Source organism: Haemaphysalis longicornis, unplaced genomic scaffold (assembly GCF_048455015.1).
Source record: "Haemaphysalis longicornis isolate Haplotype H1 unplaced genomic scaffold, Haemaphysalis longicornis Haplotype H1 scaffold_5, whole genome shotgun sequence".
NCBI lineage: Eukaryota > Metazoa > Arthropoda > Arachnida > Ixodida > Ixodidae > Haemaphysalis > Haemaphysalis longicornis.
Genome location: NW_027526385.1, coordinates 165858124 through 165871935, shown reverse-complemented (window position 1 = coordinate 165871935; position 13812 = coordinate 165858124). Strand labels below are relative to the sequence as shown.

The following is a 13812-nucleotide window of genomic DNA, read 5'->3' as shown; positions in this document are numbered from 1 at the left end:
GCCGCCTTTGCCTCGGGATCGCGCAGTAAGGAGGCAGAGCAGCCGGAAGCCAATGACAGTGACGCCGCCGGCGGCCAACCTCGCCGGCGATTGGGCGAATCAGGGGGCGCCTTCGCCGTTGCGTCAGCCGCGGTCGGCTCGCTGCGGCGTCGCGCTCATCGGCTGAGAAAGGCGATCTTCAAAAATTGTTTACAAATTACCCGTACAACGTATGGGGCTCACACTTGGCTCAAAAATCCCCCGTTATGTGTTCTACCACCTGAATGCATTTGATTGCCACCTTCACAAAGCTTTTCTGGGTCCCTTTAAGAAGTTAGAGAACTGAAATGCAGAGGAAATGAGAAAAAAAAAGGAAAAGAAAGGAAAAGGAGTAGACAGCAACACCGGATGGTGTAAAACATGTCTACTGCTGCTACTGAATATAGAAAAATTCCAAAAAACCACATAGGAACAAGGCACTCGCCAGAATAACTCAAAGGAAAGGCTAGCAAGTAACTGCTCTGCAGGTGTTAATCGACCAGATTTAGGGGAAATCTCTCAGATGGAGTAATTTTCTGCAAAGGAACTTACTCCACCTTGTAGGTTCTTTTGCAGAAACTTTGTAGCAGCATGGATGCATTCAGGTGGATGTCAAACTTTTCTTTGCAGTAACTGCTCTGCACTTCCGACAGCTTTCCGGTTGTGTGGAACTGCTTCCATGTTTTCCTTCCCCCTTTTCCCGTTATCCGTCTCTATCACTCAGGAGGGGGGTAATGTACGGCCTAAGAGTGACGTTATGCCTTACGTCTTTTGATCAGCCTTACCGCTAGTAAGGCTTAACTTTTTGTCCAACGAAGCGCCAAGCAGCATCAAAGTCATCGTGCATCAAGGTGCAGGTGCCGGTTGGCGACGTTAGACCTCGAAGCGTCACCTGAGGCATCACGTCAGTCAGCCACATAACCGCGTTCCCCTTCTCTGCGCAGCGCTAGCACATATTCCGGTATTAAAGAAGAAAGCCTTATACGTCTCATTGGAAGGGAACCTGAATTACGCCGGCGTCAGCACGAACAGTGCGAAAATACAAGGAAGGTCCAAGACGAACCAAAGCACGCCAGCCGTGTATAGAAGGTGACGTGATTAAGGATTACCAATTGAGCAGGCATTGCTATAGCAGCGGTCGGTAATGTTGATTAAGGTGGATTAGAATTTATTCAGGTAAAGACGGCAAAATATTGTGTCTGCTGTGGCGACGGAAGTACATTTGTAAAAAAGGTACCCGTCACAATAATGCGTTCGGCTTTCCCCTTCGAAGCACGTAAACAGACAGAGGTGCGCCGAGAATTTTTTTACGAGGCACTTTGAGAGCCCGCACGTGCCGTTTTACACCAATGCTAACGGTCTCCTTACGCGCTGCAGACCGTATCGACGGACAGTTCAGCGGTGCTCACTGCGTGGTGAACTGGGCCACGGGCATGATGTGTGTCCAAACCCAGACGCAATCACACGGGCTCAGTGCCACGCGAAAGTCCCCGCACGGAATCACGACTGCACACCAGTGTGCCAACGTTGCGGACTTAATCACCTTACAGCTACGCAGGGGGCTGAACGAAATTACCCCCACCACCCCTTAGAGTGCGGGAGCGGGCCCTCACCTAACAACCTCATTGATACTTCTCATGCTACCAGAAATGGTCAACGCAAACGCAAGCCCCACGGCAACGTCCGGCCCAAACCCGGGTGACCTGGTAAGCTGTTGCTGCTACCCCACCCACTGCTCCAGAACAGTTCCCACCTCTGTCTACCCACGCTAAACTTGAATATGAAGTTGAACTTCATCAGGAGCTGTGCAAATAATACAGTACATAAATTGGTAAGGAATACTGAAAAGAGCTCCAATAGTTTATCATTGTGGGCGGACCTCTTGTTAAAAAGTACATAAAAAGTGGTAAAAACTGGGCAGTCAGAGTAAATAAGCAAAGATATAATGTAGGTTTACGCACAAATCAATTGGACATGGAAAAATGGACATGGTGCGAGGATGATCGTTCATTACAGATTAAGCCAAAATTTAAGAAAATTGAAAACGAGATACGTCACTGGGCATCAACAATACAGAACAAAAAGAGCCTAATTGCGTTAAAACAGCCTAGGCTGATTTGTAAAGCCTTCATAAAGCAAACAGAACATATATGAAAGCAGAATTATTGTAAATTTAAATTCCTATTACACAATAAACGCATAACGGAGATCAATCAAGCAACGTACTTGAACTGGGATAGATGAAGAGAAAAAAAAAGTCGCAACACCACCTTCACCCTGTCGGCCTTGCGCCATTAAACACCTACCATCATCATCATCAACCTTCACCCCCATTAATGACCCCCAACACACCGCGCTTGAACTAGAAAACGCCCAATTACGCGCTCCACTCTCCGACAGTACAAAGCACCTCGCCGCCCTTAACCAAGATTTAGAGCAACTTTTCACCCAAAACACAACGACAATCCTCCTCCTGTTCACAAACCAGAACCTCCTCTGCGCCGTACATCACACCCCGTGCTAACAACTCCGTCCCTTCAGCAGAAATGCCACAACAGCCTACTTCCTCTTCCGAAACGACAACAACCTCCACACCGTCCGCTCCACTTCTCGCCAGCGAGTCGCTCGCTTCATTGACAACCAACCTCAAGCGCATCATATTCAATACGGTATCGCAACTCCAATCCAAAATTCAATGCATTGGCAGGAGGCGCAAATTAACACGAGGACAGAGAAACGAACAACAACATGGATGTTGTTGTTCTCTTCTCTGTCCTCGTGTTAATTCGCGCTTCCCTCCAATGCAATGTATTTCCAACTCGCCCAAGCGTCTGCTCTTGCCCGAAATCCAAGTTCTCGACAGACGCCTTTGGGCGATTGAAGCAACCAGAAGGAAGCAACCACAAGAAACCCACTCACCGCTCGCTACCTCCAAGCCAGCAGACGGTAAAGCCAGCCCGACCCTGAATGGTGGGGACTCTTCCTTCCCCTCCACCTAAAGCATCTGCAACATCCCCATCCTCCATTATATTCTGGCAATGAAATTGTCGATCCTTCTTTAGGAAACAGTCCTCCCTTCGTTCATTCACCCAATAACATCTTCCTGATGTCATCGCCTTACAAGAAACTGACCGAGACAACGCAACTCTCCGACATTACGCTACGTGCACCACGGGCTCCACACCACGAACAGCCACCCTCGTACGGACCAGCCAAACAGCACAGCTCCATTCTCTCCCCACGTCCGCCGACTACACATTTGTAGAACTGCTCCCTAAAAAGAGACTACCTAGTGTCTACATTCGCAACATACACAGTCTACCCACCTCTGAACTCCATGAAATTGTCCGATTATTAAAGCAAGCAAGACAGTGCACCAAAGAACGCAAGTTAGTAATCTTCGCATGGGGATATTTTCGAAACAACCGCAGAGGCAGTCAACTGTGCGAAGTCATCTAACAAAATCATCTCAATTTCTGCAACGCTCCACACAACCCTACCCGAATCTGAAATAGCGTATCCCGTGATACCTCACCCGACCTAACACTGACCTACAACCTCAAGATTGCCATGTGACGTGCCTGGAAGAAAAGCTGGATAGTGATCACTACATAATAAAGCTACAAATTTCTTACAACAAAAATTCTCATCCGCGAGTTGGGACAGCCCGCCTCACCGATTGGAAGCAATTGGAGCTCATCGTCTTGGTAAATTTCAGGATAGCAAAAAACGCCCAATTATCATCAAGCTCGTCAACTACAAAACAAAAGAAAGCATGTTTGCATGTGGCTGAAAACTAAAAGATACAGAGTACGCCATACGGGAAGACTTCGCATCGGTCACACGTTTCGCACGTTCCAAATTGTTGCAGTTCATCCGACCAAAAAAAATGTGCCTTTAAATTACAGCTTGATAAACTTTATGTTGGTTCAAAATGTTACTTCTACGACGCCGCTTCAGACACAGTAATGGAAAGCACAGACAACCGCACAGAATTACCACCAGAAAGTGCATCACCGCTCTTACAGATACTACTGCAGATAGTGTACCACAAAGTCTTTCTGATGCTGGAAAATGACGCAGAGCAAAACAAACTTTCCCTGTTTCGCCCCACTGCTCAGCATCATCTTGTGTGCACTTTACCATTGCATTTACTAATATCCGCAGCATCATTCCCAAACGTGACCCATTATGCAGCTTCATTGAAGATATCACTGCTGATATCGTTTTACTAACAGAAACATGGCTACACGATGACATCTCCGATAACGAAGTATTTAAAGCAGATCTTAATTTGACCCTGTACCGTCATGACCGCCACGACAGGCGAGGAGGAGGTGTGCTCATCGGCATCAAAAACACACTGTCATCTTCACTTATATTTCACGACGATGAAATACAACTAACATGAGTTCTTGTCTACAACAACACTGTCAAATCAGTCTTTGGTATCTGTTACCGCCCACCCGATCACCCTCCAACTTTCTGTGCCAGCCTCCAATCATCCCTTAATTCTGTTAAATGTCAGTTTCCTAATGCTGCCGTCTTCTTCTTCGGCGACTTTAACTTTCCACACATTTCATGGCCGCTGTTGACTACACTTAGTGGTTCGCCATCTAGTGAAGCCAAACAGTTCATTAATTTAGCGCTGGACTTCAACCTCCATTAAATCATTACGTGCCCTACAAGGGGCAATAATACACTTGATCTGCTGTTAGTATCCAATCCTGACTATGTAAAAGGCTTAACTCTCCTTCCTGGATTAAGCTACCATAATCTGATTCATATTTCGATTTCACTGCCAGTGATCAAAAGGTCACCCTCGAAAAAGTTTATATCCGATTATAAAACAGGCAATTTTGAAGCATTTAACAGGGAATTAAGTGATTTCTTTCAAGACTTTAAGAATTCGTACTTAAACCGCTCAGTTAATACTAATTGGGAGATATACAAGAACATCATGTTAAACCTGAAAAATAAATACGTACCTAACATTCTTGTCAAATCTGATTCCAACCACCCATGGTTTAATCGGCAGTTAAAATCACTCCTTAATAGAAAAAAACGCTTGTACAGGAAAGCCAATGAAACCAACAGTCCGAAAGCTTGGCAACGATACCAGTTATGTTCCAAATAGTATATTCAACAGTTAAGTGCCGCTAAAGATAAATTTTTTTCATCCGATTTACTCGATATTCTTCAGTCGAACCCTACTAAATTCTGGCGTATTCTTAGCAATAAGTCAAAACATAGCCTTATAGAACTTATGGGCCCCGACGATATGCCTATAAGTACTGAAAAATCCGCTGATGCCCTCAATGATTATTTTTGTTCCGTATTTTCGCCTACTGGCACTACTGTCATCGCCTCCGCGCTACCTCCTATCTCAAACACGATGCCTGCACTTCAGATCACCCCTGAAAGTATTTCTAACCTTATCAAGTCACTAAAAATATCTTCTTCAGCCGGTGTTGATCAAATCAACAGCAAACTACTAATAAACACCATATTTCTTTCCAGTCAGATACTTTGTTTAATTTTCACACAATCGTTAGATTCCAGCATCGTTCCCGCCGAATGGAAAATAGCCCAAGTTGTTCCTCTCTTCAAATCTGGCAGTCGTGCAGTACCATCTAACTACCGCCCCATTTCCCTTACGTGTGTCTCTTGCAAGTTACTCGAACACATTATAGCATCAAACCTTATGAAGTACCTTGAATCAATTAACTTCTTCTACCCTCACCAACATGGTTTCCGCAAATCATTATCATGTGAGACTCAACTGGCTGAATTTACACACGACATCTTTCACTGCATGGATGCTAACATACAAGTCGACGCCATATTCGTCGATTTTTCAAAGGCATTTGATCGCGTCCCGCACAATCACTTCTTGCTTAAATTATCTACCCTCGGTATTCCCTCGAACTTGCTGCGCTGGCTGGAACAGTTCCTAACTGACCGCATGCAACTAACTTTTGCTAATAACAAACACTCACCACTCTCCAGCGTCACATCTGGAGTACCCGAAGGCGCATGTCTGTCTCTTCTGCTCTTTCTAATTTACATAAATGATTTATCGACTAATATTAAAACAAAATTAAGGTTATTTGCCGACGAGGAGGTCCCCCTCCAGCCTCGTGCTCTGGGACCTCCTTCTGTATATTTTGTTATGTAAATATGTTTACGGCAAATAAATTTCTTCTTCTTCTTAAAAAAAAAATATATATATATATATATATAACCCTACCCAAAGCTCCATCGATAACAGCACCCTGCAGCATGATCTCGACTCCATTTCTTCATGGTGCGATGAAGCGCAGATGCCTCTTAACCTTTCTAAATGTAAAGTCATGTCATTTTCTCGTAAGCACAACATAACCGAGCATTCATGTAGCATCAAATCAACAGTGATTGATAGGACTGAAAAGTACAAATACCTCGGTGTGCACCTTACGTCATCTCTATCCTGGGTACCACACATTGAATTCATCTGCTCTGATGCTTCCCGCACACTCGGATTCCTGCGCCGAAATCTTCAGTCTGCATCATTCGATATTAAAAAGCTGGCATACCTAACATTCGTTCGCCCTAAGCTGGAATACGCATCATCCATTTGAAATCATTCGCAGTCATATACTAAAACTCCCTAGTGTCACATCACTCAAACAAACCCTCGGTATTCCCAAGCTTGCATCTCGTCGCATTATCTCTCACCTTTGCCTTCTTCACGCTTTCTATTACCCTCCTGAATCAAGACACGCTTTATTGATACCGCCGCCACGAACGTCATCCCGTTTGAATCACAATCATCCTATTGCCCGAATCACTTGTCATACGTCATCAATGAACTCGTCCTTCTTTCCTCATGCTATATCGATGTGGAATACATTGCCGGGTGATATCGCCTCATGTACTAACCGAAAAACATTTCGTGACAAGCTAAACTTTCAAATTGCTACGCTACCAATACTTATGTGATTAAACTCTGTTTAAAACACGTGAAATGCTGTTCCCTTCTACGAGTTGTGTTTTACCTATGTTATCTTGCAATTAATTTTTTTTGCCTTCCTTTTTTCTTACCCTTGTTTGTTGTTCATATGCTGTATACCTCGGCCAAGAGCTCCCCCCCCCCCTTATGTAATGCCCTCGGGCCTTTAAGGTGGAAATAAATAAAATGAAATAAATTCAGAGAACTCCTGCATTGATCCAATCCGCAATCTGGAAGACTGGACAGCCAGGCTACTTACAGAAATGGGCAACTACTTAAACGGTGGAAAAAACAAAAAGAACATCCCGGGCCTTGTAAACTAACGTGAAAACTGGAAGGGGGGATGGCGAAGCATGCAGTGTATAAGCGTATTCTTGGTGCCTTGGCGTTCTTGCCCACGGAGATGAAACTGTTGGGGGTAGAGGTATACAGCTTTGTTGTAGAAGAAGTCTCGTGTCTTTCAAGCATGAAACGCTCTAGCACGAGGCGTTGGATAACGAGTGTCCCGGTGTGTTCTTTTAGTGCGCGTTAAGTTCTAGCAGAGACGTTGGAAAACGAGTGCCCCGGTATTTTAGTACCGTGACTACATGATACGAGATACGACGACGACAGGAGGCGCCGAAAGCCAGAGCCCCTAAGGGCCTTGGCCCCTAAAAAACGAACCGAAAACACCGAGTCCACGTAGCGCAGATCGCGTTAGAAGCAGAAGCATACGCTCACCAACCAAGCCGTCAAAACTGGACTCAGATTTGCGATAGACTTCAAGTAACACTCACAACCCGACGGACCTGGCATCTACTACAGTCTCTCATGGGTACAAAATAATTGAAAGCGTGTACAATACGCCAAGCCAAAAGAGTTGGCGTATTGCTAAAGAGTTGCTTATAGATTAAAACAACCCCTTGAAGCGCCGCCGTGACATGTAGCATCTCACGATACTCCCCCATGTACCAGCCACTCCAATTTGAAACTCGAAGCACAAGCTCACCAGGAACACTACCCTCGGCAAGGAAAAATTGTGAATAAACTCCGCAATCTCGATACCGCAGCCCTTGATAATCTGCTAAACTACAGCAGGCACCTTGCCGTGACAATGGAAGTACGCAGACATAACACTCATCCCCGAACCCGAAAAGTTACTTAAGCCCAAGGATCTTCGACCTATCTGCCTCATATCCTGTGTAGGAAACCTATTCGAACAGATGGTCCACAACCGCATCGATGACACCTACTTTGCTTACACAATGTATGGTTTTCGGTCGCACCTCTCCGTTCAAGACATTTTACTCCAGCTGATAGAAAATACACTGAGCAAGTTATACAATCAGCACAATTATATCATCCTTGCATTTGACATCAAAGTCGCTTTCGACAACGTAACACATCAGGCCATTCTGCGAGGACTCAGCGCTATCAATTGTGGACAACGTCTTTACAATTATGTCACCGCATTCCTCACCAAATACCACCACAGTGGGCACTGCGCACCTCCGCACAGACACCTTCCAAACCATACCGCATGGGACCCTGCGAGTCTCTGTTGTTTCTCTACCGCTGTTCAATATCGCAATGAAGGACCACCCACCACTGCTCGAAGCGATCTCCAACCACCGGCATGGAATGTATGCGGATGATCCTACAGTATGGACCCCTAAGGATCTATCGGTGCTCAACAAGACGTCCTCCAAAATGCAATATACGTGTCACAGTGATACATCCAAGCACGCGGTATTGAATGTGTTCCAGATGGCTTTATTAACACTATGCAAAAGTACAACCAAGAAAGACGGCAAAGATATACCCGACCCGAAGCTAAAGATCAACAACCAGCCAGTTCCTAACATCTCCTACCTCCGCATATTGGGACTAACCACTCCAAAAGATGTCTCAGGTGCCCAAACAATCTTCCCCCTACAGCGCACCCTCGCACAACTCATGCGCCTCATACATCGCGACTCTCATCGCCGCTTTGGCCTTAAAGAAACCGACACAGTACGCCTCGTGCAAGCCGTCCTTATTGGCTGAATAGCGTATGGGGCTCTATACCTAACCATCACACCAGCTGAGATCCTTACACTTAAGTCACCGATCCGCCAAGCATGCAAGACAGCCCTGGGCCTGCCACGGAACACAGCAACTGCGAACCTCTTGCAGCTTGGCGTCCACACTACAAGGGAATAAATCAATCAAGCACACCACACACCTCAACTTATGGGGGCCCCACCTACGCTCCCTCGTTTCGTTTCTTCTCGAAACAGCAGTTAACTTATACCTGTAACGTAGTATTTATGCCATCAGGTATACTATCGCAATAAAAAAACTACAACGGCTTAAACTAACTCCCACGGGTAGGGTAACGCCCCTGAGAGTACGATATACTACCCAACCACGACCAGCAAATTCGCATCTCCCTGGCTATACGACAAAACATTCGTATTGCTTCCATCCCACTGAATATGCACCCAACTTACAAGGCACGCCGAGCAGCACTATCCCGTAACTTTCATAGACAATACTATTACGTCCAGTGCACCCGATAGACGGACGCATCGCCATACCCCCACAAAGATGCACACGCTGCCAGAATCGTCCAGTATTAAGCGAACTGTGCTCACTGCAGTGACTGTTTTCACCGACGCCATCGAAACAGCTGAAGAGCCTGCCGTCGCGCTCGCCGCCATCACAGGCGAAGAACGTTTGACCATTATTACCGACTGCCAAGCCGCCTGCAGAAACTACTTAAAACAAACGGATACCGCAACCCCACCTTCACAATTCTACAACAAGCGCACTCCCAGAACTCCAAAGTATTCGGATCCAGGCCGCGCATCCCTCGAGGGTAACAAGGCGGCACACGCCGCTAGCCGCTGGCATGCACTCCGGGACGTTTCCTGTGAGGGACAAGAGCCCCTGAAGCAACCCTTAAGCCTGCCCCACTGTAAACATACGCTGGATTACTCGCCCTCTATAGGAACGAGCGTCGCAAATACCAATTTCCCCACCTGCCCCTCTCCCGTGACGAAGCTACCAGCTTCCGATGACTAGAAACCCCTACCCACATAACACCCCTTCTACCACACCCTGTACCCCGCCATATGCGAATTGTGCCCCCAACCAGGCACGCTGTACCACGTGGTATGGGAGTGCCAGCAATCCCCAACCCTACTTTTGGGTGGGTGGGTGGAGCGGCTGAGTAGTTCCGACCTGTCGGACAAGCGACAGGTACAGAGCACGGATGGCTAAGCGTGGTTCGAGGCACCCGTACAAAGGAACGGGACGGTGCCCTAATACCAGCACCTTGACTCAGTCAAACAAAGCTTATTTATTATCATTTAAAGAACGCGCTACGTAGCCACAAGACGCATAGCATCCAATGGCCGCTGCATACCCGCTTTCACAATCAGTGGGAATTTTGCGCCCAGACTGTTGCTTCATTTTTTTATCGCGGAGACTTGGGGACGCTATGGGTTTTGTTTTGCCAGTTGAGTGAAGATCACGCAATAAAACAAGAACTTTGGGATGCTGCGACCGTACTCTGCCCACACTTTTTCTTTACCGCTTTTTCTTTATTCGGGCTGTCGGACAAATGGCTGACCCTTATTAAGACAGCACAAGCTGAAGTGTAAGCCTGAGTGGTCCGTGCCTCACTTGAGGCAGAAAAACAACAGTCAATTTTCGTTATTCAATAATGGGCAGTACCAACGGCCTCTTTTATACTCGCCCCCTCCTTTCCTAGCTCGGGATCCAAACATTTCGCAGGACACCGTGGTCCCCTCGCCCCCTTCCTGCGTACGCGAGATTCCGTTCCCTTTCGGGTACAAGCCCGGCATTTCCGGTGCGCACCTGCACCATCTACCGGTCCGCTCGGAGCACTCTTCCCCTGCTTTTCAGCAACTGCTAAAAGGGCTCCGCTGTTCTGCCTCATTAGCCTACGGGTAAAATCCGTGGGCTTCGGAGCGGACGCCCCAGCTTCAAACCGCAGTGATGACAATATTTTCTCCAAGACCGGTGTACTTTTTTTAAGTGTTGAATTTTTTCGTAGCTCAACTCTGCGCGTTCTGTTTGTGAATGAAAGAGGTTTGTACCCTCCAGGCTGATTTACAGGTGGGACGTGGCGTATCGACACGAATTACCGTTTTGCAGCGCACCGCAAGTGGCGGCCGTGTACCGACCCATCTTGGAAGGGAACATCGCTCATCACCCTGTTCCAGCCCCCGTTGGGCCTCACCAGCGGCGGCGGCGCGCTCTTGTCGGCCAGCAGCTCCTGGTAGATGGCCATGGCCTGCCGGTGCTGTCCCAGGTGGAAGGCGCAGTACGCCTTCCACAGCGCCGTCTCCAGCCTCGACAGGGGACTACCTCCAGCGCCCCCCGCGGTGAACTCGAGCAGCGCCATGGCGCCCGTGAAGTCGCGCTTCTCCAGGAACTCCTCCAGCGTTGGCAGCCGGCCGGAGGACCCCGCACCCGCCTTCTGCCCCTCGTCGCCTCTCTGCGGAGCCTTGGCGGAGTCCGGTCCTCCGCCGGCGCCAGAGGCGGGCTTGGTCCGGGACAGCAGCTGCGTGACCGCAGTAGAAATTCATTATTCCAATCGGAGCGACGGTGCGCTGGCTTGATTAAACGTGACCCGCCGCGGTGGCTCAGTGGCTAAGGCGTTGTGCTGCAGAGCACGAGGACGCGGATTCGATTCCCGGCCGTGGCGGCCGCTTTTCTGGTGAAGGCGAAAAGCAAAAACGCCCGTGTGTGCGAGATCTCGGCGCACGATAAATATTTCCAGGTGTTCAAAATTAATCCGGAGCCCTTCACTATGGCGTGCCTCGTCGACTGCGTTGCGTCGGCGCGTTAAACCCTAAAGTCAATCATCATTGATTAATTGTGGGGATAACGCGCCGATGTTGCGCCTGATATATGAAGCGCGCCGTAGGAGAGGAAGGCTCCGGAATAACTTCCAACCACCTGGGTATCTGTAACGTGCGCCGAAATGTCGACACACGAGCGTTTCTGCTTTTAGCCTCCATTTGAAGAGCAGCCACTGAAGCTGGAGCTAAACACCGGCGTCCTGGAGCTTAGCCGTAGCCAATGAGCCACCGCGGCCGGTCATAATGCGGTGGCTAAAGTCTGCTACACGCGAAGGTCGTGGAAGCTGCAATTTTTTGCCCTTAGAAAAGTGGATACAGAAACTCCCGCGCGTCCACAATTTCAACGCACCTTAGTGAACGGTGCCTCAGGAATCTTAACCGAAGGTTCCTAGTTTGTTCGTAGGTTCATATAGTTTATAGTTGAAAGAATTAAGGGATGATTATGATAATGATGATGATGATGGTGGTTAGAGGCTCTCCCTTCGTATCGAGACGGCGGCAGTCTACAACCTAACTGCCTGTTTTATTAAAATTATTTGTTCCGCGTGTAATAAATTTTATCCACTTGCTTCTTCCCTCTCCTCTCGCTCCTTCCCCAGTGGTTCTAATTATCCTGCCTCTCCCAAACATACACCGACATCCTCTACCACTACAGAGCAACCCGATGCACCTATCCCCCTCCCCACCCTTCCCTTTCTACCGCTGACGCCTGCATTTGGCGCCGACTTCAAACCAACACTTATAATCACCTCCATCTCCACCACATATCCCCTACTAACTACCCACTCAACTGCCCCCAATGCGATGAGCCTAACACCACAGCTCATCTCGTCTGGACGTGCCCCACCAACACTCCACCTCCCAGATCCCCTACCCTTGAGCAGTGGGAGTGCGCGTTGCAGAGCTGCCAGCTCGAAGACCAGGAGGCCCTGATCTCTCGGGCGAAGATGGCAGCCGCGGCACGCGGCCTACCGGAATAGGATGGCCGCCCACAGCTCCTAACTCTTTTTCTCCCCTACCCCGTCCCTGCTTTTCAATAAACGTTTTCTCTCTCTCTCTCTCTCTCTCTCTCTCTCTCTCTCTCTCTCTCTCTCTCTCTCTCTCTCTCTCTCTCTCTCTCTCTCGGATCTCCTCTGGCGGTGTCCCTCACTTCGGGGCCCTCAGCGCATAACCGAGAAAGAGTCGCGCTCCGACTTGGAGAGCCCCGATGTACTACACCAGCTAAGGACCGTCTAGAGGGCCCACGACGCTGCGGTGAGGCTCGGCCTCCCCGCCCCAACGTGGGAGCGGCCCGCGGCACTGCCGCACTGAACGGCGGCGGTGCTCCTCAGCACATTCAGTACGGTTCATTGTCTGTCTGTCCATCTGTCCCGGATCTCTCCCTGTCCTCCCGCAGTTTCCCTCTCCCGCCTATACCCCGCGGTTCTAAATTATCATCTCTTTGATTACTTCGCCTGCGTCCTCATCTCTTCCCTATACATTTCTCCGGTTTTTGTCGTCTGTTTTGCGCCCTCTAGTCTAGAGGCGCTAACCGCGGGTACTTGCGTTGAGGCATGCAACGATCTGTTCAAAGCGAGCCTTAGCGTGCCCCAGTCACCTTCGGGCGAAAGGGCGAACCAGTACCCACATAGACGCACAGAACATTTTTTCCCGACGAAGCGACAATATGTACCGCACAAATCCACTTGTAAGGATGCCACGTACTCCGGCGTGCAGGATACATAGGTGTTTGTGTAACACAGGAGTTAGGTGACGCGCTAGAAGACATAAATGGTAGGTCTTTGGGTGTCTCGGTCGATGCACAGTTGATATTCTCAACCATGGAGGAAAGAAAAGCTTATGAGAGGCCCTGACGTCGCTCCTACTGAGGTCGGAAACACCATTGTGTAGGCCGCCCTCTTTTGCTTGTATTCTGCGCGCACGCGTCACCTCCTTCGCCTTCGCTCGCTC

At 48.5% G+C, this 13812-nt stretch overlaps 1 protein-coding gene across 1 annotated transcript in view; it reads right to left on the bottom strand.

Annotated features, from left to right (window-relative positions):
- Nucleotides 1-13812, bottom strand: part of Ttc26 (tetratricopeptide repeat domain 26) — a 102770-nt gene that overhangs the window by 85656 nt on the left and 3302 nt on the right. Inside the window, exon 2 of the mRNA XM_077671292.1 lies at nucleotides 11238-11561. Coding sequence (XP_077527418.1) covers nucleotides 11238-11561 — 324 coding nt within the window. The remainder of the gene's footprint in view (nucleotides 1-11237; nucleotides 11562-13812) is intronic.